The 27,969-nt window shown below is 40.1% G+C and overlaps 1 protein-coding gene and 1 long non-coding RNA gene across 9 annotated transcripts in view; one reads left to right on the top strand and one right to left on the bottom strand.

Moving 5' to 3' along the window:
• ATP10D (ATPase phospholipid transporting 10D (putative)) overlaps nt 1-27,969 on the top strand; it is a 137,880-nt gene that overhangs the window by 66,874 nt on the left and 43,037 nt on the right. For all 8 annotated transcript variants that reach the window (XM_061420076.1, XM_061420073.1, XM_061420075.1 and 5 more), the window contains 5 exons: nt 11,370-11,608; nt 20,094-20,282; nt 22,648-23,254; nt 23,991-24,097; nt 26,677-26,803. In XM_061420076.1, coding sequence (XP_061276060.1) covers nt 11,370-11,608; nt 20,094-20,282; nt 22,648-23,254; nt 23,991-24,097; nt 26,677-26,803 — 1,269 coding nt within the window. The remainder of the gene's footprint in view (nt 1-11,369; nt 11,609-20,093; nt 20,283-22,647; nt 23,255-23,990; nt 24,098-26,676; nt 26,804-27,969) is intronic.
• On the bottom strand, nt 82-9,875 carry LOC133249518 (uncharacterized). Its single transcript, XR_009736992.1, has 2 exons — nt 9,410-9,875; nt 82-6,793 (listed from the first exon to the last, which is right to left on the bottom strand). It is a non-coding gene; the product is annotated as an uncharacterized LOC133249518 (long non-coding RNA).

Consider the following 27,969-nt stretch of genomic DNA (forward strand, 5'->3'; position numbering starts at 1 on the left):
ATGGAGTTTCATTGTTGTCTCTTTAGAAGTTAGTAGGTCAAAAGTTAGTCGAGAGTTGGTGGGTTAAAGTCAAGGCTCTGCCTCCGTGATTTTTTTTTTTTTTTTGACCATGGTTTCTCTGAAAGGAAAGGAAATTGCTAGCAATTGTAGAAGGTTTGGGGTTAGATATGGTGTCAGTGATACTGCATTATAGATATTTTTGAGAATCTCATGAAACTCTATGGACCATTTGTGTATTAGTCACTCAGTTGTGTCCAACTCTTTGTGACCCCATGGACTGTAGCCTGCCAGGCTCCTCTGTCCATGGGATTCTCCAGGCAAGAATACTGGAGTGGGTCGCCATTCCCTTCTTCCTATGGACCATATCCCTTTAAAACAAATTTTTTTTAATAATTCCAAAGAGACGACAGTCTTCCCTTACCCCATCACTCAGCCCATAAGTAACCATTGGTCCCTGGCTAAGAATACCTATTTTAAGAAGAAATAAGATAAGTAGATAAGAGGAAGTAAATATATAAATTGCAAGTTTTCTTTTAAGAATTAAACTTCATTCATTTTATTATTTACAAAAGTAAATATACTCTTATAAAAATAATTCTGAGAAGTATCCAAAACAGATTAACCTAGAGGTGAACCACTGTTAATAATTTGAATATATAACCATCCATTTCTTTATGTATGTTCTTATATATGTGAAAATAAATGTTTGCACATTTCTTTTGTAAGTTAAGTAATAATATTATTTTGGAATTTGCTTTTTTTATTCCTCAATATCTCATGGGCTTTTTTCTAAGTCAGTTCATGAGTTAACATGAAATTTATAGTATCGCATTGTACGTGATCAAGCTTAGTTTGCTATTATAGCTGTGTGTGTGTGTGTGTGTGTGTGTGTAAGTCTATGCAGTTGTGTCTGACTCTTTGTGATCCCATGGACTGTAGCCCTCCAGGCTCCTCTGTCCATGGGATTCTCCAGGCAAGAGTACTCATGTGGGTTGCCATGCCCTCCTCCAGGGGATCTTCCCAACCCAAGGACTGAACCTGTGTCTTTTATGTCTCCTGCATTGGCAGGCAGGTGCACTCAGTTGGTAATGATCCACCTGCAATACAGAAAAAGGGTTCGATCCCTGGATTGGGAAGATCCCCTGGAGAAAGGAAAGGCTTCCCACTCCAATATTCTGGCCTGGAGAATTCCATGGACTGAATTATATCGTCCATGGGGTCACAAAGAGCTAGACGCAACTGAGCGATTTTCACTTTCTTTACCACTAGTGCCATCTGGGAAGCCCGTTATAATAGTACTTGCAATTAACATCACTTATTCATTCAACAAATATTTTGTGAGCTTCTAACATGTGACATGAGTTTCTGATGTAGCTTACAGTATAAGGCAAGAAGATAGACAAGATATAATGTTCAAAATAAAATTCATCATGCAATATCCATTTCTGTACACATATCTAAAGTTGGTTTTGCTAGATCCAGAAGTATGCACATATAGAATTTTTATAGATCCCACAAAATTTATCTCTAAAGCATTGTGCTAATTTACATTCTCATAACCCAGAAGAATAATATCTATTTTTCATACCCAACCATAATGGGATGAAGCTATTCTTTTTAATTTGTGAGTTTTGTAGATGCAGTTAGCGTTTCATTGTCTTAATTTTTCTATGATTAGCAATGAGATACTAACTTTTTATGTTTTTAGCCATTTGAATTTCCTTGACAAAATCTATTTTACACGTCTTCCTATTTTACGAATGAGTTTTTCTTATTCTTAGTGATCTGTAGGAGGATTTTATCTATTAAGGCAGGGTTGGTGTTCAGCTTGTATGTCCCTGTCTAGGTTGTCTCTGGCCAGTGTCCATTTTCATTTGTGCACTTGTATTGAACCTTTGTTCAATAATTTGAATTATTTGGAAAACAATAATTTGAATACCAATGCTGACATAATTCTTTTCTTCTACATGTGGCAAATACTTCTCTGGTTTGTTATTTATCACTGTATTAGTTTTCTATTGCCACATAACAAGTTACCACAAATTTGATGGCTTCAAATAACATATACTGTCTTATAGCTTCTGTGGGTCAGGAATATGGGTCCAGGTAGCTATGTCCTCCCTGAGTCTCTCACCAGGCTGAAATCTAGGGGTTGGCTGGGGCTGTGACCTTACCTGAGGTTCAGGGTCCTCTTCTTAGTTCCCCAGTTTTGGAATTGTCAGAGTCTTGAGGTTGTAGGACTGTGGCCCTTGCTTTCTTGCTGGCTGTCAACTTGGGTCTGTTCTGAGTTCATGGAGATAGCCCATCATTCCTTGCCCTTTGACCTCTCCACAGCATGGCAGTCGCTTCTTCAAGGCAACCAGCAGAACCTCTAGTTTTGAATCTCTCTGACCTCAGGGATGTTCTGACACCTCTTTGTACCTGATGTCATATCACTCTGACTGGACCACTAGTAACATTTTAGTGCTTTTCTTTTGAGTATTTTTTCCTGTAAACATTAATATATGTTTTTTAAACAAAGTGACATCACAGTGTGCTTTGACTTTTATAACCATTTGTCTCGAGACTTCATCATGATTGCCTTTCCATTCTCTTCTTATTTTTCTAATGGTTATGCTGTATCGCAGTGTAATAATTGCCACAATTTATGTAACGGATCAACCATCAGTTTAGCTTATCAACAGTCATTTGCTGTAGTAAACAGTACTGCAGTGAACATCACTGGAGTTAAACCCCTATGTCCATTTGTGAGATTAGTCTTTTCCAAAATTATCTGACTATAAATTCCTATTTTGGGGAAGTATCTTATAGCAGTCATGTTTCACAAAATATATGGTTAGAAACACTGTATTAGTTTTTGTATTTGTGGGATTTTAATTTTGTAGCATCTAGGAGAGCTGACCTCTTGCCCTGTCCCTCAATATATATAGTGCTGCCCAATGAGTACTTTTCTTCTGTAGCCCCTTGTGCAGGGAAGATGCTAAGTGACTGAGAATCAAATGCTACCAGGACTGAACTGTAATTGGTAAGATACCTGTCTGTGAACCAAGGAGTGTTACACCACCTCTGGGAGGTGTTGACATTGCCTGTCCACACGTTTCTACCATATATACATTCATAGCTCTTAATCTCTTGTCTGTGAAAGTGAAAGTCGTTCAGTTGTGTCTGACTCTTTGTGACCCCATGGACTATACAGTCCATGGAATTCTCCAGGCCAGAATACTAGAGTGGGTAGCCATTCCCTTCTCCAGAGGATCTTCCCAACCCAGGGATTGAACCCAGGTCTCCCACATTGCAGGCAGATTCTTTCCCAGCTGAGCCACAAGGGAAGCCCAAGAATACTGGAGTGGGTAGCCTATCCCTTCTCCAGGGGATCTTCCCAACCCAGGAATCAAACTGGGGTCTCCTGCATTGCAGATGGATTCTTTACCAACTGAGCTATCAGGGAAGTGCTCAAGAGACAAGTCTCGGCTTAAAAACAAGCATATGCATACAAACACACACCATCCTCCCTCTCTCTCTCTCTCTCTCTCTCTCTCTCTCTCAGTGCTAAAGGGGATAATGATACAGGCTAGTTTTCCTCAGAACTTAACCCTGAGGCCTTATATTCACTGAAATGAAAATCAGTTAAGCCTTCAGGATTTTCTGTCAAAAGAATTGCCTATGAGATATTCCCATTGAAAATGTTACTGCTGCGAAGTAACCCCTTACTCTTATTAAGTAAGAGCAAGTACTCTTAGTTCTTGCAGTTGAACTGAATACATTTGATGACACCATTTCTTGTTTTAAAACCTTTCAACTTATAAATTTGGTTCATGGACTAAGCATCAGCAACACCCAGGTATATCTTAGAAATGCAGAGTCTTGGGCCCCTCTTTAAAGTTTCAATTAAAATCTTCATTTAACAATACATCAGGTGACTTATATGGATATTAAAATTTTTTAAACTCCCTTAAAAGATTACTGAAAAAGAATGTTAATAATAAACATTTTATTTTAGAATGGTTTTAGACTTACAGAAAAGTTATAAAGATACTGTGCATTCCAGTATGCTCCTCCTGACCACTTTCCCTTGTCTTAACATTTTACATTAGTCTTAAGATACGTTAGTCACAAATAATGAACCTATATTGATACTTCATTGATAACTAAAATCCAGACTTTATTGGGACTTCCTTTTTACCAAGGGTCTTTTTGGTCTCAGACCCTGTCCAGGATACCACGTAACACTTAAGTCATCATTTAGGTGGCTCTAGGTTTTGAGTTTCTTGGCCTTTCCTTTTTTGGGTGACTGCTCAGATGGTAAAGAATCTGCCTGCAGTGCAGGAGACCTGGGTTCAAACCCTGGGTCAGGAAGATCCCCTGGAAAAAGGAATAACTACCCACTCCAGTACTCTTGCCTTAGAGAATTTCATGGACAGAGGAGCCTGGCGGGTTACAGTCCAGGGGGTCGCAAAGAGTCGGACACGACTAAGTGACTAACGCTTTCACTTTACTTTTCACTTCAAGAGTTCTGAGGGGCACTCTTTAGGGATTTTGTAGGGTGGCCCTCAATTTGGGTATGTCCGCACAGTGCCTTTATGATGAAGCTTGTAAATCTGATGGATGTAGTGGCAGCCTTTAGTGGTTTCTAAAAACAAGGATTTTGGAATCAAGCCTCCTAAACCTGACTCCCATCTTCACTGCCAGCAAGCTGTGTGACTCTGGGCAAGTGATATAATTTCTCTGGGCTATGATAAAAACCGATTGGTGATATTAATAGTATCTACTTCATGGGGATGATTAAGAGGATAAGAGAAAGTAAATTATGAAAAAGCAGTTGGAGACTTCCCTGGTGGTCCAGTAACTAAGACTCTGCACTCCCAATGCCGGGGACCCAGCTTCAATCCCTGGTCAAGGGAGCTAGATCCCACATGCTGAAACTGAAAGATCCCATGTGCTGCAACTAAGACCTCAGTTCAGTCGCTAAGTCGTGTCCGACTCTTCGAGACCACATGAATCGCAGCACGCCAGGCCTCCCTGTCCATCACCAACTCCCAGAGTTCACTCAGACTCATGTCCATCGAGTCAGTGATGCCATCCAGCCATCTCATCCTCTCTTGTCCCCTTCTCCTCCTGCCCCCAATCCCTCCCAGCATCAGAGTCTTTTCCAATGAGTCAACTCTTCGCATGAGGTGGCCAAAGTACTGGAGTTTCGGCTTCAGCATCATTCCCTCCGAAGAAATCCCAGGGCTGAACTCCTTCAGAATGGACTGGTTGGATCTCCTTGCAGTCCAAGGGACTCTCAAGAGTCTTCTCCAACACCACAGTTCAAAAGCATCAATTCTTCGGCGCTCAGCCTTCTTCACAGTCCACCTCTCACATCCATACATGACCACAGGAAAAACCATAGCCTCGACTAGATGGACCTCTGTTGGCAAAGTAATGTCTCTGCTTTTGAATATACTATCTAGGTTGGTCATAACTTTCCTTCCACGGAGTAAGCGTCTTTTAATTTCATGGCTGCAGTCACCATCTGCAGTGATTTTGGAGCCTAAAAAATAAAGTCTGACACTGTTTCCACTGTTTCCCCATCTATTTCCCATGAGGTGGTGGGACCAGATGCCATGATCTTCGTTTTCTGAATGTTGAGCTTTAAGCCAATTTTTTCACTCTCCACTTTCACTTTCATCAAGAGGCTTTTTAGTTCCTCTTCACTTTCTGCCATAAGGGTGGTGTCATCTGCATATCTGCTGCTGCTGCTGCATCGCTTCAGTCGTGTCCGACTGTGTGCGACCCCATAGATGGCAGCGTACCAGGCTTCCCGTCCCTGGGATTCTCCAGGCAAGAACACTGGAGTGGGTTGCCATTTCCTTCTCCAATGCATGAAAGCGAAAAGTGAAAGTGAAGTCGCTCAGTCGTGTCTGACTCTAGCGACCCCATGAACTGCAGCCTACCAGGCTCCTCCGTCCATGGGATTTTCTAGGCAAAAGTACTGGAGTGGGGTGCCATTGCCTTCTCCATGCATATCTGAGGTTATTGATATTTCTCCCGGCAATCTTGATTCCAGCTTGTGTTTCTTCCAGTCCAGTGTTTCTCGTGATGTACTCTGCATATAAGTTAAATAAGCAGGGTGATAATATACAGCCTTGACATACTCCTTTTCCTATTTGGAACCAGTCTGTTGTTCCATGTCCAGTTCGAACTGTTGCTTCCTGACCTGCATACAGATTTCTCAAGAGGCAGGTCAGGTGCTTTGGTATTCCCATCTCTTTCAGAATTTTCCACAGTTTATTGTGATCCACACAGTCAAAGGCTTTGGCATAGTCAATAAAGCAGAAATAGATGTTTTTCTGGAACTCTCTTGTTTTTTTCATGATCCAGCGGATGTTGGCAATTTGATCTCTGATTCCTCTGCCTTTTCTAAAACCAGCTTGAACATCAGGAAATTCACGGTTCACATATTACTGAAGCCTGGCTTGGAGAATTTTGAGCATTACTTTACTAGCATGTGAGATGAGTGCACAGCCAAATAAGTAAATATATTTTTTAAAAGGCACGTAGAGCATAGCACAGAATAAATTCTTTATAAATACTAGTTGCTAGTATTGTTGTTGTACCTGGAGGAGGAAATGGCAACCCACTCCAGAATTCTTGCCTGGAAAATTCCATGGACAGAGGAGCCTGGCGGGATGTAGTCCATAGGGTCACAAAGAGCCACATATGACTGAGTGACCGAGCACATTGTTGTCGTGTCAAAGTAGGACATAGGCTTGTCTCTTGAGAAGCTCATGGTTCAATGTGGGAGGGACACCTGGAAACATAAAAATACCTTTTTAAGTGTCGTAGGTTTAAAGTCAGCGTTGCCTTTCTATATTGTTTTGATTTTTCAGCAGTCAGTTTTGGAGGTGGATTTGCACTGATCAAGGTTTGGGGCTTTGAAGATATTGGCCTAGAAATTCTTGGAATGCTGGAAATATGAGGAATTAGAATAAAAGGCTTTGTGTCAAGGCTGTGTGGATGATACAGTTGAAAGAAACTCAGCTGAGTGTGTTGTTTACAAGCAGGTGAAAGTTGGAATGCTGGAAATGTTTGTGTAGTTAGTTCATAGCAAAATGTTCAGTGGAGGATATGGGGATGATATAGTTGAAAGAAGTTTATCTGAGTGTCCTGTGCTTTTCAACCTTGTGTTTGGCCCTTTGGAGAGCACGTTGAAAAGTGTGATAAATGTTTTGTTCCATAGGCTAATGCTCACTTCTTCCAGATATCGCATAAATGTAAATAATAGGTCGTGAAAGGTTACTGGATGTTTGAACAGGAGCATTGGAAGAGAAAAGAGATTAGGATTAAATAAGAGAGAAATAAAGTAGGTAATGTAGCATCTAACATAGTACCTACCTTGAGACGAAGGAAACATTACGGACTTTGTATATTTTCTCTTACCAGCTGGAAGGCAAGAATTCTCTTGCCACTTTGAGGTATTCATGGAACTTTTCAAGTCTACTTTAGGAGACATAATAAAAGTCTTGATGATCATTTGGATGGATTTTATTTATCAGTATAATAATAAACCTTTGCTTCTCATGCTCAATTAAAAAAAAAAATTCAGAGTCTAAAAGTATGGCTCTTAGTAGCTTTGTTTTGTGAATCACATTGTAACTTTACTGGTCTATTTATTTCTCATCGCTTCCCACAAATGATTAAAGATTGAGTTACTCCATGTCTTTTCTTATTTCACTCTTACAGTTTTATCAGTCCCTATTGAGCAAGTTCATCCTAGAGGAACAGCTCAGCTATCTGGCTCTATACTAATTCCACAGTTCCTTGATGAATACTTTCCCTACTGATGACTATGAGAAATTCCTAAAGTATAACCTTCATGTTTATATATGTTGTATATTATTTTAATTATTTAAAAATGGTATCACATTGTCAATATGTAAATTTTTTTAGCTACTCAAGCATTTATCAACTTGGCACTATTGACATTTTGGGCTGGATGACTTTGTCTTAATGGGGAATTGTTTAAGATACTTAGAAGCATTCTTGGCCTTTGCCCACTGCATGGCATAGCACTCCCCCAAAGATGTAATAGCCAACTTGTGAACAGGCATTGCCAAATGTTTGCTAGGGGATAAATTTGACCCTCCTTCAGAATCACTGAGCTAACCTCTTGTATACAAGTAACTATGTGCGATACTGTGCTGTGCTGTGCTAAGCCATTTAAGTTGTGTGTGACTCCTTGCAGCCCTATGGACTGTAGTCTGCCAGACTCCCCTGTCCATGTGATTCTTCAGGCAAGATTACTGGAGTGGGTTGCCACGACCTCCTCCAGGGGATCTTCCCAACTCAGGGATCAAAACCCACCTCTCTTATGTCTCCTGCATTGGCAGGTGGGTTCTTTACCACTCGTGCCACCTGGGAGGCCTTATAAGTAACTGCTAAGGACATATAAGCAGATACTTGTCTGACTTTGATTGGAGTCATGAAGACTCAAATTCAGATCCCAGCTCTACCCACTCTGAACTGTTTACTGTCTTAGTCTCCTTAGCTGCAAAGTGGAACAGTGATCATTTCTAGCCAATAACATTTTTTTTTTAAAGATAAAATATATATAGATAACAGCTATATGCAATTGTTTATATAAAGGACCTAGCACAGCATGTACAATCACAGGCAGTGGTCCTGGCAAGGTGGCCAAGGGTCAGCAAAGAAAGCTAGGGGAAGTGTGAAAAAGGAAGGGAAAATAATAACAATAAAAAATTTTAAAAAATAAAGGACCTAGCAAGATGCTTGATGAAAAGGAAGTACTCAGTAAGTGCTAATGCTCTATCCTACAGTGGATTTTCCCTTGACGCTAGGCATGTTATTCATACGTCTATTCATACCCTTATTCATTATTCATATTAATATTTAAACTACAAAACATGGACTCAGTGAAATCAAGCAGGGAATATTGACCATTTTAATTTTTTGGCTGTATTTAATAACAGTATAGCATGAAGACTCACAGCACTGGCTGTGGAATTTAATAAACTGGAGTTGAATAGAACTGTATCACTCTCATGAGATGGGGAAACTTACTTTAATTTTTATTTCTTTATTTATAAAATGAAGGTATTGATAATATCTACCTCAGAAGGTTGTTACAGGGATTAAATGAGACAAATGGCTGGCACATAGTAACATTTAGCAGTACGTCTAAGCTATAAAGTGGTACCAGTGAGTGGGATGAAGCAGAGGTCTTCAGTGAGGAACTGGGACTGAGGTAAGTAGAAAGGAGGAGAATGGCTGTCTTGAGCTAAGGCATGGGTAAGAATGGAGAACCTCAGGGTATTTGGGATGCAATAAATATATCTGTTTTTGAAGTTCAGAGGACATATAGGGAAATAGTCTGTATTTTTTTAGGCAGAGAATATAATAAACTTACAGAACTGCAGAATTGGAAAGGATCTTGAAGTCATTGAGTCCAAATCATTCATTTTTCCAGTAAGAAAACAGAGGCCTAGAAAATGATTTGCTGGAAGCCACTTTTTGAAAGAGTTAGTCCTAGAACACAGAATCGCCGTGTTGCCTCTTCGTCTCTCCTTGTCCTTAAAAAACATAGACAAAAGCTGTTAAAGTAAATAGAATATGCAGATGCTCTTTGTTTTATAAATCGACTTCCTGAAAGCCATACCTATTCAGTAGCTAGAATTGGCATGAATACTTCAGATAACTAGCAGTCCAAACAAGCATGTAGTTTTTGATTGTCTACTCTCTATTCCAGACACTGGACATAATGATAAACAAGACAGACAAGGCCCCTCCTCTCATAGAACTTCTGTTGGAGAAAATTATCACAAGTTAGTTAATTTTTAAATAAAAAATATTAAAAATTGTTTTGCAGAGAATTAAAATTGGGTGATTGGGCTTCCCCCGTAGCGTGGAAGGTAAAGAATCTGCCTGCAGTGCAGGAGACCTGGGTTTGATCCCTGGGTTGGGAAGGTCCCCTGGAGTAAGAAATGCCACCACACTCCAGTATTTTTGCCTGAAGAATCCCATGGTCAAAGGAGCCTGGCGGGCTACAGTCTATAGGGTCTCAAAGAGTTGGACACGACTAACATTTACTTACACTTTATGATACAAAATGAACAGAAAGTACTTTGAATGGGATGGTTGAGCAAGGCCTCTCTAGGGGGGATATCAGAGCCTAGATCTGAATGACTTGGTTTTTGAATTCAGGAGTAAAAGCCTTCCAGTCAGATGGAGTAGCTAGTATAGGGGCCCTCAGACAGAAATGAGCTTGACAGTTTTCAAAGTAAAGAAAGGCCAGTGAGGCTAGATTTAGTGTGGAAGAGGGGCCAGAAAAGTTAGGTCATCAGAGGCCAGATCATTTTGAGTTATGTATGCCAAGAAAAGGAATTCAGATTTTATTCCAAGTGAACTGAAAAGCCACTAGAAAGTTTTGTGTGGGCAGTAGTCTGATCTGCTCTATCTTTGAAAGATCACTCTAGCTACTGTTTCAGGAGTAGAGTACATACAGCAGGGAGGCCAGTCAGGAGGCTATTGTTCTGGTCCATTTGGGAGATGATGGTGAGTTGGATTAAGGTGTTGGAGATGAAGAGAAGTTTAGGTATTTGGGATATATTTTAGATGAATAATAGACAGCTGTCGGTGATGCTTTCAATACTAGGGATAAGGAAGAAAAGAGAAATCAAGGATAATCCTAGATTTTTGGTATAAATAGCTAGGTAGATATTTAGGTTTCATTTACAAAGATAAGAAAGACCAGAGAAAGAGTGATTTGATGGGAGCCTGGGGGAATAGAAAGAGCAGTCTACATTTACCATACCAAATTTAAGACGTCCATTATTTATTCAGCTAGTATTTTTTGAGTATCAACTCCTTCCCTGGATTTTAGGAATATCATATTAACAAAAGGCAAAATTATCTGCCCTTCTGGAGTTTATATTCTAATGGATGATTCAAAGAATTAAAAATAAGGTCAATGATGTATAGATGGTGGTAAGAACAGTGTGGTTAGATCTGAGAAGTCTTCACTGACAAAGGACCATGACTTCAAGGAGACTTGAAGGGGGTAAGGGAGTGAACCATGCAGATATGTGCCCAAAATGTGCACAGAGATAATAGTTTAAAGATGGGACCAGATGACGCCACAGAGGAAGAATATGTAGGTGGTGAAGGAAGGAATTCTTGTGGCCTCTCTCATTGCTGCTACTTTTCTCAATGATACAAGTTCCTTAACTCAGTGTATTGGAGGAGTTTGGAAGCCAAGTTTTAAAAAGGAGGGGATCGTGTGAAATAGCTGTTTAAGAAAATGCTTGATATATTCGACCTGCAAGTGTTTCATCTCAGGGAATGACCCAGTGTGGTTTTCTTTCCCTCAGCCAAGAGGTTGGAATCCTATCAGGAAGCTGCCTCTGAAGATGAAGATTCCGCCGACACTCCCAGTGGCTCCCTCAGCAATATGGCGAAACCGAGGGCCCTCAGCTGCAGGACAGTTCACAGTCGGCCTTTAGGAAGTATCTCCTCGAATCATCTTACTGGGAGCTGTTTCGCTCTAGAAAGTAGAGAAGGAGCCAGTGAAGTGCCTCATTCCAGACAGGCTGCTTTCAGTAGCCCCATTGTAAGTGTGAATGCGTGACTTGAAACTTGTCTGTCTGTGTTGAATAATGAAAGAACATTCTCATAATTAAAATAGACCACACACTGTTGTCTTTTCTCCCTGAGAAGAGACTGTGTAAGTTCAGTCTGATTGCCACACATTCACAATATCTTAATTTTGGAGATCAGTGTCAAGAGATAGTATACCATTTCTGAAAAACATGTTTCTGGTCAAGGTCAGTCACTTCTGAGCCTGGAGAAAGCTGCCTTGCTTTAATGATCATGGCTCACTTTCAGAACCAGCACAACTTCCTGGAGGTATCTCATACACTGGTAAGTGTGTCTAATTGATCGGGAAATCAGAGGCCTTTCAGTATCCTCCGAGGCCTTTTTATCTCTTTGTAATCCTCCCCGAAATCCCACCAAATATGTGTCCTCTTCTCCATTCCTAGTCCTCAGCAGATCATTTTCTAGTGTTTCTATACAGAGCTCAAGAGGGTGTGTGTTCTTAAGTCCTGAGAGGAAAATATGGAGGAAGAACCATGTGGAAGATGGAAAAGAGGAAAGATACTGGTGCGAAAGAATTAGAAATCAAAACTTTTGCGGCACTTAAAATCACTTTGATAAAATTTCAGCTGCCTTCTCTGCCCTCCACATTTCATTAAGTTCTCCTTATCCTCATTCAAGATGAGGATTCCCTAGCCATGAGACTGGTAAGCAGTTGGTGATCTCTGAAATAGGTGACATAACAAGAAATAAACAGTTTTGGGAAGACTTTTGTTTCTGCAGTGAATTTATCTAGACTTTCATAGTAGAGACGCGATCTGAGTATACCCCAGGGATCTCATTTGTCCTGGAAAGGCCTTGAGGGGAGTCTGGCTTTTTTCAAAGTTCCAACAAATAGAGCAATTTAGAATCTAGGAAGATCATTTCACTGAAACTCATCCAATGCATTTCTTTGGCTCTAAGGATATAATGCCTGTTATATCCTATCATTACCATATGTCAAGCTATTCCAAACATCTGGACTTAATTTTTCTCCAGTCTCTGAGGGAAAAAAAAAAAAAGGTAAAGAATGCATACAACCTCTTTTCTGTACTCATTTTCAGGCTATATCAGAAGTAGATATCTGTTTTCTTCTGTTTTATCAATTTTGCCCATTACTCTGCTGATCTTTTACCTTTTCCAGCCGCCTGCAGTTAACCACATGTTGACTCATGTTTACTTGGAAGTCAAGGATACTAATGACCAGGTGGGCCTGTGCCATGGCCTCCCTCTCAGTTTCCCAATCCAGCCTCACTCTCTTCATGGAACAAAGGATTATTTCCTAATTTGGAGTCATTATGGTTTTTGTACCATTTCCCCTGTCTAAAATTCATTCTCCCCTCACCACCTACTTCTATCTACCAGGTCTGATGAAATACTTTTTTAAATATCATTTCTTCTGAAGACTTCTCAGACTCTGTGTTTCTAAGTTCTGTTTACACAGTCCCTCCTGCCCTTCAGTCCCTTAGTCCTCATGGCATTGGCATTATTTCTGCCTCTGATGTGGACCTTGCTCCTTGAGAGCAAGGACTTCATCACCTTGAATCCTCGGCATCTAAGGTCAGAGTCTCCCATGTCTGCTCTCCGTGAAGTATTATTGGAAGCCGCTCAACAGGCTCAGTTTTCCTGTTCAATCTGTTTTGTTTTGACTTGCCTTGTACTCCAGTTCCATGCATTGTGCTGATTATACAGCTTCTCTGGGGTTGCTGCATTGTTTTGTGTTTTGAATACCAGACCCTTACATACAGGATGACGAGGTCTTCCTTGAGATCCGAGACCATCTCTCATGCTTGCTCTAGACAAGCCAATTCTATCCTTCTTGTAGACTAAAAATTATTTTGAGAAAACTGTAGATCCTTTAACCTGAAAGCTGACATCTGTGAAAATTGTACATATGATACTAAAAGTCTGTTCATGTATCCCAGGTCGTAGAACACCAGTGTGAAAGCATAGTGAGGGCTGTGATGTCTGGAAGTGAAAAGTTGTTAAGATGGTGACCTTCATGGGGGAGGCAAGGGGAGAATCAGAGAGGGTCCAAGGTAGAGTGCTGGCAAAGGTGTGCCAGCTTCAGGAGTTAGAATGACATTGAGGACCTTGAGTCCTGGATTCACATGACCTACTTTAGAAATAGAAACCTTGACTTTGTGAGTCAGTGTTTTTATGCTTCTTTAATCCTCAAGAAGTTTTCATTCAGCAAGCATGCTATTCATTCTACCTGGAGTGCTATCCTCCTAGATCTTTATATGGCTGTTTCCTTTCTTTTCACTGAGGTCTCAGCTCAGATGTCACCTCCTCAGTAAATCTTGTTGTTCAGTTGCTAAGCCATGCCAGACTCTTTGTGACCCCATGAACTGCAGCTCGGCAGGCTTCCCTGTCCTTCACTATCTCCTGGAGTTTTCTCAGACTCATATCTATTGAGTCAGTGATGCTATCCAACCATCTCACCTCTGTCATCCCCTTCTCCTCTTGCCCTCAATCTTTCCCAGCATCAGGGTCTTTTCCAGTAGTTAGCTCTTTGCATCCAGTGGCCAGAGTATTAGAGCTTCAGCATCAGTCCTTCCAATGAATATTCAGGGTCGATTTCATTTAGGGTTGACTGGTTTGATCTCCTTGTTGTCCAAGGGACTCTCAAGAGTCTTCTTCAACACCACAGTTCAAAAGCATCAATTCTTCAACATGGTGGTAAGATTCAGTAAATCTCACTGACCACCCAATCCAAAGTATGTTCCATCTCCTGCACACTTGTCTGAATAGAACCATCTTGTCTTGTATAAATAGAACCATCTATTTATAGGTTAATTTATCTCCCCCACCTAGGATGTCAGTTCCATGCACCCAGGACCCCATATATTCTGTGCACCCATCTTTCCTTGAGGTGTTGCTGATACCATAGATCAATAATAAATATTTATGGAGTAAATATTCCATAAATGGAGTAATATCCCATTAATGGAGTAATGGAAGACAATGACATAATACTAGAGCCTGGGATATAAAACGGATAAGACACATCCCCAGCTTTCAGCTTTGCTTTTGATAGAGGAGGCAGACATATAAGTAAATAGAAGTAATCCTGTATTGAAGATGCAGTAATGGTAGTTAATCCATAGTATTAAAAAGGCACAAAGAAGAGAGTCATCAACTCTATGGGGATGAGAAGGGATCAAGAAAAGCTTCACAAAAGAGGTAAAACTTATTTTATGATTAAACTAATGAGTAGAGGGTTCCACAGTAGAAAAGGAAGGAAAAGCACTCAGGGCAGACAGTATATAGTGTGTGCAAAGGCTCAGAACCACACAACCGGGGAGAATGTAGTGGGGAGGAGGAGCTGTGCATGTGTGGCTGTTGGCCTTTGTCTTTTCTCTTAGGTCTTTGGTATTTAGGAATCTGAGGCAGAAGGCATTTGTATCTATATCTGTGCCACAGTTGTCCAGATGGAGTGCTGCGTCCCTAGGATTGGAGTGAGGGTGGCAGCAGGGAATGAGATAAACACCTTGGGTGCAGGTGACAGAGGAGCAGAGCAGTGTTGGGCTTCCCAGGTGGCTCAGTGGGAAAGAATCGCCTGCCAAGCAGGCGACATGGGTTTGATCCCTGGGTCAGGAAGATCCCCTGGAGAAGGAAATGGCAACCCACTCCAGTATTCTTGCCTGGGAAATTCCATGAACAGAGGAGGCTGGTGGGCTACAGTCCATGTGGTTGCAAAAAGTTGGACACAACTCAGCAACTGAACAACAGGGCACAGTGTTAGACCTTGGTCAGTGTTATCTCCCACACGGCGTATCTTTGTTCATTCTTTAACTTTGGACATTTTTGAATTTGCATAAACAAAGTGGGTCCAAGTCATTCTCAGTTTGAAAACAGAGTTAACATTCAGTACATAGTAAGACTACACAAAAACTTTGGCAGACACTTTGAGAGAGCAAAGAGAAGTCTTGGCCAGTGTTTGTTTTAATTGGATTTGCACAGGGGGCAAATACAGAAAGAAATGAAGGAAGGAAAATAGGAGAGGGAGAATGGGGAGGGAGGGAGAGAGGGAGAAAGAAAGGTGAATGTGAAATCTGCAACCTGGTAAGAAAACATTATATGAATCGTGGCAGCAAATGTAAGGTTTCAAATAGCCAGATGCTAGGACTAAGACGTTGTACTCCCATCATGAAACAGATAAGGCTTACTTTAAATATGGGAAGCTGTCTACATCATGTTCTGTAGTCTCTAATTAAGAGTATACAATTTTTCACTGCATAAAAAAATGTCTATTTGAGGTCAAGTGGGAGGGGGTTATGTCTTTGTTTTCTAAGAATAACATCTTTTTAATGTTATCCACCCCCTTCTTTATGGAATATAAAACCAGCAAATGTTTATTAGTAATGTACAGCAATAAAATTTTATAGCTTATCCACGTGCCAGGTACTGACACAGCTACTGAGTTAGGAATCCAAAAATCCATAAGATATGTTAAAAAAAATCCATAAAAAAATAATGAAATAATGCCTTTTGCAGCAACATGGATAGAGATTATCATACTAAATGAAGTAAGTCAGACAAAAACAAATATCATATGATATTACTTATTGTTTAATCGCTCTGTTGTGTCCGAGTCTTTTGTGACCCCATGGAATGTAGCTCTCCAGGCTATTCTGTCCATAGGATTTCCCAGGCAAGAATACTGGAGTGGGTTGCCATTTCCTTCTCCCGGGGATCTTCCTAACCCAGGATCAAGCCTAAATCTCCCGCTTGGTAGGTGGATTCTTTACCACTGAGTCACCAGGGAAGCCCGATATCACTTACATGTGAAATCTAAAAAAATAATACAAATGAGTTTATTATGAAACAGAAATAGACTCAAAAACGTAGAAAACAAATTTATAGTTACTAAAGAAGAAAGGGGGAAGGGATAAATTAGGAGCATGGGTTTAAGAGATACAAGCTACAATACATGAAAAGGTCTTGGAAAAGACCCTGAAGCTGGGAAAGATTGAAGGCAGGAAGAGAAGGGGACAACAGAGGACGAGATGGTTGGATGGCATCACCGACTCAATGGACATGATTTTGAGCAAGCTCCGGGAGTTGGTGATGGACAGGGAAGCCTGGTGTGTTGCAGTCCATGGGGTCACAAAGAGTCGGACATGACTGAGCAACTGACCTGAATACATAAAATATATAAGCAACAAGGATTTACTGTATAGCTTGGGGAAGTATATTCAATACCAAATAATAACTTAGAATGGAAAAATTTTGAAAAAGAATAGATGTATATATAACTGAATCATTTTTTTGTATACCTGAAACATTGTAAATCAACTGTTCTTCAATTTTAAAACATATGCAAAAATCTATAAGATATAGGTTCCTTCCTTTAAAGGAACTTTCTCTGTGGGGAGAGAAGTACATATACATGGAATTATTTAAAGCTGGATGGTGTGGATTTGGTTCTTGGGTTAATTCAAGTTCAGAGAAGACAGGAGCTGTCCATCACAGAAAAAAAAAAAGAGAGAAAAGTTAATTTTGAAATAGAAGGTAGCCATGAGGAAGATTTGGATCTTAGAAGAAAAAAAAAAAACAAACCCTGTCAAACCATCTTACACATAACAATTGTGTGTGATAACTCTATACTTCTCCTGAGTTCAGGAACTAAACACCTTAGTCACTCAGGGTTAACTTGTTAGAGACACCAACTAAAGGGAAGAATATTTTGTTCTTGCAGCTTCATTTTGACATGGCTCATTCCTTAAATCTTCTGGGTTATTCTTTATATATATATATGTTTATGCTTTTAGGGTCTTGTATGGTCCTGAGTTCCTCACGTCTATTGCGACAATTCTTTTTGTAAATACAGTTTCCAGTCAGAGTCCCAGCTTTGGTCAGCTCCATGTCTTCTTTTATCCTCATGGCCACAGCATCGGTTCTTAAATTCCCTGAATGACCCATTAGGTTGACTTATGTCAACAGTGTTTGTCACCAAGATGGAACTTACAATCCTGTCATTAGTCTTAGAGGAACTTCAGAATGAAGTAGAGTCCTGATGTTCTGAAGCCAGTTACTCATCCGTGTGGAGATCATCAGTACAATAAAATCACTGTTTGCTTCTAAGGTCTGTAACTCAATCCTTATCGTGTTCCAAAGAGCAAATGTCTGTTAGAGATAACATTACCAAAACCTGCATACTGGCTTCTTCTTGGAGATTCCCAGTACCTTTTAAACACTCTTAGAAGTGCTACAATAGAGAGACCTATTTAAACATTTCTTAAACTTATTTTAGTATGGGACTCTTTGGAGTTTTGCTTAATATGTATAAACATTTTGAGAAGGATGCCTTTGGAAATACTGCTCCAGCCTGTGGCGTCTCTCACACTCACTAGATGCCAGTATCATCATAGCCTTCATCAATTCCATGCAGCAAGGTTCCCAAGCATCAGACCTTGCCACTCTCTTGTAACTAACTTTGGCAAGGGGATCCTCAAGGAAGGGATGGTTCTCCAAGTAACTGAGGACGCAGCACAGACTCTTGCTGGCTCAGTGTTACTCTGTGTGAGTCTTGAGAGGGAATGTGGCCAACTAGTTAATGAGCAGTCGTCAGATTACAGACATTTACAAGCTCTATCAAATACAACATGGTTCAAATTTTGCTGAGTAAACTGTCTCAGAACAATAGATGCTGCCTTTAGGTAGAAATTTAAGAATGTCTTTTGACAGCAGAAAACTGGGACCTTTGAAACCCACTGTGAACCAGGTAGAAGGCAATGGCGCCCCACTCCAGTACTCTTGCCTGGAAAATCCCATGGACAGAGGAGCCTGGTCGGCTGCAGTCCCTGGGGTCGCTAAGAGTTGGACACGACTGAGCGACTTCACTTTCACTTTTCACTTTCATGCATTGGAGAGGAAATGGCAGCCCACTCCAGTGTTCTTGCCTGGAGAATCCCAGGGACGGTGGAGCCTGGTAGGCTGCCGTCTATGGGGTTGCACAGAGTCGGACACGACTGAAGCGACTTAGTAGTGAACCAGGTAAACTGCCTGAAAATGAGTGTGTCATTCCAGAAGAAAAAGGAACATAAAATTATTTCAGTTTCTGTTGTGCTGGTCTCATCTCACTTGTTGTCTTATTTACTTTATACAGCCACCCTCTGAGGTAGGTATACTTCTTAAGATTATTCAGAAGAGGGAAATGAAGCTCAGAGGGTTAAATAAGTAAGTTGCCTGAGGCCCCTAGAGAGCATGTGGTGGATCTAGAGCCTGAGCCCAAACCCAAATGATTTCCAGCCTGTGCTCTTTGCTTGTTGAGCCTGTGTTAAAACTTACCGGACTCCTAAGTGTAGAACGCAAGCCATGATCACTAAGTCTAACATCAAGCATCTCCTTATTTGAGTCTGTTCTCTCCATCGCCTCTCTCAGCTTTCCTGAAGTCAGTATGCTTTGCCAGCATCCTGGATTCCTCTAGAATACAGTGGCACTTTTTTGAAGACTTGATTCAGAGTTGATGATCCCTTTTTTGAATCATCTGAAAAATTTCTAAAGCAGTTGACTACATATTATAAAATTATAAAGAAATTTCTACAACAGTATTCTTTCCTTAAAGTTGGTACTTCTAAATAAGTGTGCAAAGTACTGTGTTAAACAGAATGAAGTATTTTCCCCCAATAATCAAACTTCTTAAAGCCAATTTGTAAAAGGAATTGTACAAAAGAGAAAGGCATAGGTCACAGTTGCCAGATATATTTGATAATCAGAAATCTCTTAGAGGGACCCTTGAATGTTCATCGCTGATTCTGTCTCTGGGTCGGGAAGATCCCCTGGAAGAGAGAATGACAACGCACTCCAGTCCAGAATCCCATGGACAGAAGAACCATGAACAAGGGGGTACAGTCCATAGGGTCGCAAAGAGTTGGACACATCTGAAGCAACTTAGCATAGCAAGCATGGATGTTCATGGCTTGTAAGGTATTACTAGGGAAATACAGATAAACTCTGTTAACTTGCTTATAGTAGTTTTTATTTTGCAGGGTTGGTTTTTAAACAATAGTAGTGACTTGAGCCATAAAATATTTTGTTAAAATAACATAGTATGAATAACATGCTCAGTTTTAAAAGAATTAATATTCATCAGTTGCTGTTGGATGAATCTATGCCCAAAGTAGAATCCTACAGTAAAATATAGCTCTGTACTGTATATTTCAAAATAAGGCAAGACTCATTCAATTAGAATTTGGTGAAAGGCATTGTCTCTATCTCTTACTTTAATAGTCAAGGTAATCTCCTTTCATATATGCATTCTAGATTTTGCATTTAATTTTTTGTCTTTTCCTTTTTTTCATTTCCCATGATACCATGTACATTAAATTTTATTTTTAAAGAATACGGTCTCATGTTTCATAGATTCTGGTTAGAAATCATCCTTCTTGTGTAGATTTAAAATTCATATTTTTAGATGCTTATTGTGACCACACTTTGTCTCATTGGATATTCAGGAAACAGATGTGGTACCAGACACCAGGCTTTTGGACAAGTTTAGTCAGATTACACCTCTGCTCTTCACCCCAACGGATGAGACTATCCCAGATCCACCACTGGAGACTCTGTACATCATCGACTTCTTTATTGCATTGGCAATTTGCAACACAGTAGTGGTTTCTGCTCCTAACCAGCCACGGCAAAAGGTAAGACTAATGCAAACAAGGGTCACCTTCCAGAAGAGAACTGTGGGTTTAAATATATTTGTTATGTGCTCTTACTGTGCATGCATGCTAAGTTGCTTCAGTCGTGTCCAAATCTTTGCAACTCCATGGACTGTAGCCTGCCAGGCTCCTCTGTCTATGGGGATTCTCCAGGCAAGAATACTGGAGTGGGTTGCCATGCCCTCCTCCAGGGGACCTTCCCTACCCAGGGATCGAACTGGAGTTTTTTTACATCTAACCTGCATTGGCAGGTGGGTTCTTTACCACTTTTGCCACCTGGGAAGCCCCGTGGTCTTATATGGATTGTGATTAACAATAGTAACAGGTAACATTTATACATCACTTAACCTGTACTCTGAATTTATGATGTTCTAAGCGATTTGTTGGTATTAATAGGTTTAATACTCCCAACAGTTCCATGAGTTAGGTACTATTACTCTACTACTCATTTTACAGGTAGGCTTAAGTAACTTGCCCAGGGATACAGGACCAGTTTATTGAGGAAATAGGATTGAACCCAGGGAGTATGGATCCATGCTACTACACTACTTTGCTTCCAGGAGGATAGCTAATGAGAGCAGTTCTTGGCAAATGTGACTCTCTTCATTTTGCTTTACTTTGCCTAACAAATTGAAGCTTTCTGTGAAACTTCTGAACATACGCACTACATCAAGCAAAATATAAAGTATTAGATTCATTATCATGTTTAATGATAATATACCTTTTCATATGCCACTTGGGTAATGTAAACTCAATCGCTGGAAGATCCAATACATCTATAATATACCAAGGTTCTGCTGTTCCCACACAAGCTGAATCTTTAAAGTCTCTTTGTAGCTTAGAATTCATGGAAAATTCATTTTCAATTAAAAAGGAAAGCTTGCTTTAGAGATTGGTGATTCACCACTCGCTGTGCTGTCTTCCTTGAGTATAACTATTTCCCCTTTTGCACACATCCACTTAAAATTCAATTTGCAGCTCAACCCAATTAAATTTTCATTTTCTATTAGATCATTTTCTCTTGGCAACTTCAGAGGTGGTCAGTTTTAACATAAAAATAACTTCTCATTAAGCTTTCACTTGATCAGAAACTATATTTTTATCAGATTTCAATTAGAAACTTGCTCTTTGAAGTTATCTAGTTAGAGGATAAATCACTGGTTATTCTGTTTTTTTCCCTCATACAACACCTTTTGATATACATCTATTTCCAATGCAGACATCTTTTGGTGTTTTCTGCTTAAGAAATATAGTTGTCTTATCCCCAAAGAATGTAATATTCTGTGGCCTGAAAGAAAATCTCTGTAGGCATATAAAAGCCTAAGCCTCATGATATTTTAAGGTGGTACCTTAAAATAGGTGAATAAAAGCAGTAAATAAAGAGCTCATTGAAATTCATATGTAATACAGAAACGTCATCTGTAGTTGAGTTCACTTTTCATTTTTGAGTTGCCAGTAAGTTTGCAAATTGACCAACATGAGTCCCTCAAACTATCATAAAATTAATAATTATTAGGAGAAAATTCTTTAATTCTTTGGACATTCTATTGTGAAAATTTTAGAATTCAGTTAATTGGTCTTTCCAATTAGTATTCTAAATTGAATCACTGATAAGAGTTAAGATCTAGAAGAAATCAGAATATGAACAAGAAAAAGTTCTATAAAAGTAGAAATTTGAATTCATATCATGATATTGATAGTCTTTCATAAACTAATTTATTGGCGTATTTTTCTTAAGTCAAATTAACAACCTTTTTTATAATCTGAAAAATGAAAGAAAAAACACATTTTGTTAGTCTTTTGATTTACTTTCTTCTAGTGTTTTAAATGTGTATTACTCATTTGTTTTTCTGCTGCTCATACTGTTTTTATAGCTTTTTCAGTATGGCCCTGTAATCTTTATAAACTTGATATTTAAATATTATATAACATTTTAAGATGTTTCTAATTTGTTATTGAATACTTATAATTTTTAAATTATTATTGCTAGGATGCATATAATAAAGATAATTTTTTTATATTAGGTTATATTATCAGAAAAATTTGCTAAAAGTATGCCCACTGCTACCAATATTAGCACGCTTTATATCTTTTGCTATGAGCTGTCAGATTTCTTCCTAAATGGTTGTAGAAATTCGCAGTGCTATCAACATTAGCACATCTTTTTCATAACGGCTGCTTTTATTTTTATTAATTTTTTTGCAGCATTGTGCAAAACATGAAACAGTTTGCTATGTAAGGGAGTAGTAACTTTTCATTGTCCTTTTTGTCCCCTAGTTTGAGTTCATAGTTGTTATCAACTGCTTTTGACTGTTTTATTGAGACCTTCTCATGTTATCTTTCTTAGGTCGGACTCTCTTCTCTGCGTGGAATACCCATTAAATCTTTGGAAGAGATTAAAAACCTCTTCCAGAGACTGTCTGTCCGAAGGTCGAGTTCACCATCTCTTGCCAGTGGGAAAGAGCCATCTGGAGTCCCAAACGCCTTTGTGAGCAGACTCTCTCTGTTTAATAGAATGAAACCAGCCTCACCTGTGGAGGAAGAGATCTCCCAGACGAGTGAGAGCCTCCAGGGCTCTGATGACTCAGCTTGTCCCACAGAAATTGAGAAACAAAACAGCGATGCAGGCATCGCAAATGGCAAGGTGGAAGCCCTCCCTGGACAGCCCTTGACCTCCAGCCTGTGTTATGAGGCTGAGAGCCCCGATGAAGCTGCCTTAGTGTATGCTGCCCGGGCTTACCAGTGCACTCTGCAGTCCCGGACCCCAGAGCAGGTCGTGGTGGACTTTGCCGCTTTGGGACCATTAACGTTTCAACTCCTACACATCCTGCCCTTTGACTCAGTAAGAAAAAGAATGTCCGTGGTGGTCCGGCACCCCCTTTCCAACCAAGTGGTGGTATATACAAAGGGTGCTGATTCTGCAATCATGGAGTTGCTCTCTGTGGCTTCCCCAGGTGGGTTCATGCAGGTCTGAGAAAGAAGTGATGGGAAGGGCTTGGTGATCACAGGGCTACTCTCAATGGTCTTGTAAAGGCAAACAAGCAGATCTGTGAGGATCCATCACACTTGATGAAGTAGGGAAAGTTGCCTAGGATTTGGTGAGAAAGCACCTAAGTTTTGGGGTTCCGTAGACCAGGGTTCAAATCTGTATTCTTTGTTTTGAAAGTAAGAATGTTGTGTAACTCATGGCAGAGGACACAAACATTTAAAACAATAGAAGTTACACTCAAGTATAGGGTTTCACATTTTTATATAATTCTTACGCAATATTAGGGTTCTCAAGTATAGTCTTTCACATTTTTACAAAAACAAATAACGTTTGTCCATAGTATAATCAGCAGATAATGGATCAAAGGGATATACTATATGCAATATATGCAGTGCCTCTGCTCAGAGCCTAGAAAATGGTAAGTGCTCGGTGGAAGACAGCCAGCATCAGTATAATCATTGTTACTGTCATTATCACTGTTGTGGGAATGCTATTTATATTAATTTGGGGGCCTTTTTCTCCCCAAGGAGAAAGGAACAAGGGAAAAATTTATTCTGAGGGGGTCCCTTTTATAAATGCACATTTAGGATTCAAAACTGTGAGGCCTTTTGTTTGTTATGGATTAAGCTTTCATTATTTTTTAAAAATGTCTGTCGTTGGATAAGCTGGTAGGAGCACTTGTGTGTCGTCAATTATTTCAGATGGACCAGGTCTGGAAAAACAGCAGATGATGATAAGGGAGAAAACCCAGAAGCACTTGGATGACTACGCCAAACGAGGCCTGCGCACTCTGTGTATAGCGAAGAGGGTGAGGCTGCTTGGGGCACCCTCTGGCTTCCTTCTTTCCTGTGTTCGACCATCATTTAATGAAAACAAGCATGTATCAAACCCTGATCCAGATATCTGAGAAAGTTCCTGGGCCAGTGGCTTTCTTTTCATATAGCTTCTTTATTCCTTATATATTAGTTGGTCAGAGTTTGTTCTCAAAGTATTTTGCCAGAAAAGTTTTCAATAGATTTGAGTATTTTCATTTGGAAACTGCAGTATGGCTGGGAATAAAAATTCCTGGATCCTACTCTCTGCTCTCAGTACCTTGTAAATGTCATTCCTCTGTCTTGCAGCATTTTTAATGAATGAGGCCAGAGACTGGCCTTTATTTTCACCGTAGAAGTTCTTGATAATTTTTCCTTGTTTGCTTGTACATCTTTATCTGTAAATCCAGATAAATTCCCTAAATATTATCTCAGTTTTGATTATTCTCTATGTAGAATAATCTTGAGACCTAGTTTTTCCTTTCTACATAAAAAATTATGTAATAAGAAAGTCGAGTTCCAAGAAGTGATTTGAGGGGTGTTACTACCAAAACCATCCCTGGGAGCCTGGGAGAAACTGAGACACAGTCTTTTAAGAGTAAATTCGTTAAGTTTTTTTTTGTGCCCCTTGGCCAGTGGGGCATGGCTTCTGTACTGACCAAGTCCAGCTGCTCAGCTGTAATGTGTGCTATGTGCTAAGTTGCTTTAGTTGTGTCTGACTCTTTGCAACCCTGTGGACCCACGAGGCTCCTCTGTCCATGGGCCTCTCCAGTCAGGAATACTGGAGTAGGTTCCCATTTCCTTCTCCAGGGCATCTTCCTGACCCAGGGGTTGAACCCGCATCTCTTTATGTATCCTGCATTGGCAGGTTCTTTACCACTAGTGCCACCTGGGAAGCCCACTCAGGTGTAATAAGCCTATGCAAAACCTTACACCTTGAGATCCCCCCCCTTATTAATAAACCAAGACATGCCAAGTCCCATCCCTACAACTGTATCCCCAAATGCACACCTAGGTAATGTTTCTTCCTTCATTGGAGATTCAGCTAGCTCATTGATGAGAGCCCTGGCAGGAGAAGATGGGGAAGTCTAGTTAAGGTAGGGAAGGAGAGTCTAGTAAGGCCTAAGGCAAGGGAAGAATGTACTTATGGGGAAGGGAAGGGAGTCTGCTATCAAGATATAGCTAAGACTTTGTTCCTTGTTTCTTGTCCTTCAGTGTTTTATCTGTCAGCCCACACAGGGGAAATACTGGAGGAGAACCAAGAAGGCTGCTCTTGCCAACTCTCTCTCTCCTCCATAACTACCTCCCACTCATTCTGTCATCCTCTCCCTCCCTGGCTGTGAGCCCTGCAGTTAATTTTTGCTGTGTTAGAAGCCAGAGTGTCAATTTTCTGTCCTTCATTGTGAGCTCTAACTAGTAGAGAAGATAGAGAGAGTTGTGTAGATCAAAGTATCCATTCTTTAATGGCTGTCCGATAATACCTAAACGATAGAGCTCCTGAGAGAACTGCGGGTTGAATTGGAGTCTTAACTGAATTGGAGACTGTAACTAGGTCCTGAGGCCAGTGCATGCATCTTTCATTTCTTTCCCAAATTCTAATTCTTGGGAACTGCCTTAGGGAAAGTAGCATATTTTATAGACTCCGAAGCACTTAATTTCAGCTGCAAGGATAATCAAAAGCCTGTCTCACACATGGTTGTAAGAGTGAAGAAATTAAGATCAAAACAGAGCCTCTGCCTTTTCAGTGGAATGATTCTGTCCTAATAAAGATATAGCCCAGCAAATGTCAGATTCTCCCAAATCAAATTACCTTGTGGGCAAGAATGAATAGAGGAATTGGCTCACCCTATCAACTGCATGCTGCTTTATAAGAATTGAAAGTAGATTTCTTCTCTATAGCAAGCTGAAGACAAAGGAACATGTAGCATTGGTTCTTTCTCTAGGAATTCCACTTAATGTTTTGTTTGGAAGAGAGCTTTCTTGCTTTAATCATTTGGCTTCCTCTTTCTTTTAACCCCTATGAATAACTCACCCCATAAACCAACCATCAAAAGGAATCAAAGGTGGGACTTTCCCAGTGGTCCAGTGGTTAAGACTCCAAGCTTCCAATGCAGGGAGTGTGGGTTTGATCCCTGAGTGGGGGAACCAAGATCCCACGTGCCGCATGGTACGGCCGAACGAAACAGTGCTGCCCTATAGTTCTGTGACACCTGAAATTGAGTACCCAACGCCACTTTCTCAACTGCACCATTAGAATCCCCCTGGATTTCACTTTTCAAGTGGTTCCTTTCTCCTTTCTCTCTTCATAGTTCCTGGTTTAATTAAATGGATTAACCCACTTGCATCTTATGAGTAGAATTTCCCAGAGATACTGAGCTACAGGGTCCATCCATCCTCAGGGTTTTACTAGTCTGATCACAGAAAGGTTTGCTACTGCGTATGGTATTTGGACCTGGCCTGAGTGAACCCAGAAAGAGGTATACCTAAAATGAGTTCATGGTTTGATATTTTTCTAGGGTGTGTCTTGACAGGTTTATCACATAGCCTGCCTCATAGCTTTTTTCCCCCTCCATAGGTCATGAGTGACACTGAATATGCAGAGTGGCTGAGAAATCATTTTTTAGCTGAAACCAGCATTGACAACAGGGAAGAATTACTCCTTGAATCTGCCATGAGGTTGGAGAACAAACTAACTTTACTTGGTAGGTGGACTACAGTGTATTGTCTTAATGGAGAATTTTTTTAAATGCTTAATGCCTCTGTATTAGTTATTTATTCACCAGTGCCTTTTTTTCCCACTTTAATCCAATATATATATGTGGTTCTATCCACCCTGTCCAGTTTGATTTATACCCACCTTCCAGTCTTTCCCAGTCCATTTTCAACCACAGTAAACTTGACTTCATTTGTGGTAGGGTCAGGGTGATCATCCTTAAGATCATTTAACAATTCAACACTTAACATAGACTATAAAGCTGAGTAAATACTCTTGTTCAAGAGAAGAAAGCTAGAGTTTCTTGCCAGGTATTGGATAAGGTTTTTTAATATATGTTGTCTTTTTGAATCCCACACTACAGATCTGTTGTATGTAGAAGAAACTTGGGGCACAGAGCAGTTTAATGACTTGTTCAGAGTCACAGTCTAGTCACCGGCAGAGCTGGGGAGAAGCTCAGAGCTATCCATCCCTCACTCTAGGGCCCATATTCTTTATTCTGTGCCTGCAATTGGACTAAAAATTTTTTTCTCTCTCTTACTTTTTGGTTTCAGCTAAAAGTTGCACACCTGACACCTCTTGTTTCAGATTGAACTGCATCTTAAAATCACCTGGAGCAGTTTAAATAGTACCAGTGCCTACCCATGGAATCTGATTCAATTGGCCTGATATGTGGCCGGGGTATTTGAATTTTTCAAAGTTTCCCAAGTAGTTCCCAAGAGGAAGTCAAGATTGAAAAACACTGTTTTAGAGTCTGGACCTCTAGATACTAATATAAATGCTAACACACCAAAATACCAGTCTCTAAGCTCCATTCCTCAGGTTCAGAGAAAAGCAATGACCTGACTTGGTCTCTAGTCAGTGGAGTAATGATCTTCCTCCCAAGTCATTTCTCCATGACAGTGTGAATGGTCTATAATAGATCCACTTTTCCTCATCTGCAGTCCCAAACTCAACATGCTCTGTGGGTTTAGCACCAAAACTCATTTATTGGCAAGATCAGGCCTCATTTGATAAGACAGTTTAAAGTGTTTATTATCCTAATTAGTGTGATTGTAATTTATAAGTTTTGCTAAAGAAATATTAATATGCTTGATTACCAGATATTATAAGATATGACACATGTACCGTGTTACTTAAAAATCTGCAGAGCTT

The sequence above is a fragment of the Bos javanicus genome, chromosome 6, assembly GCF_032452875.1.
Source record: "Bos javanicus breed banteng chromosome 6, ARS-OSU_banteng_1.0, whole genome shotgun sequence".
In the NCBI taxonomy this organism is placed as follows: domain Eukaryota; kingdom Metazoa; phylum Chordata; class Mammalia; order Artiodactyla; family Bovidae; genus Bos; species Bos javanicus.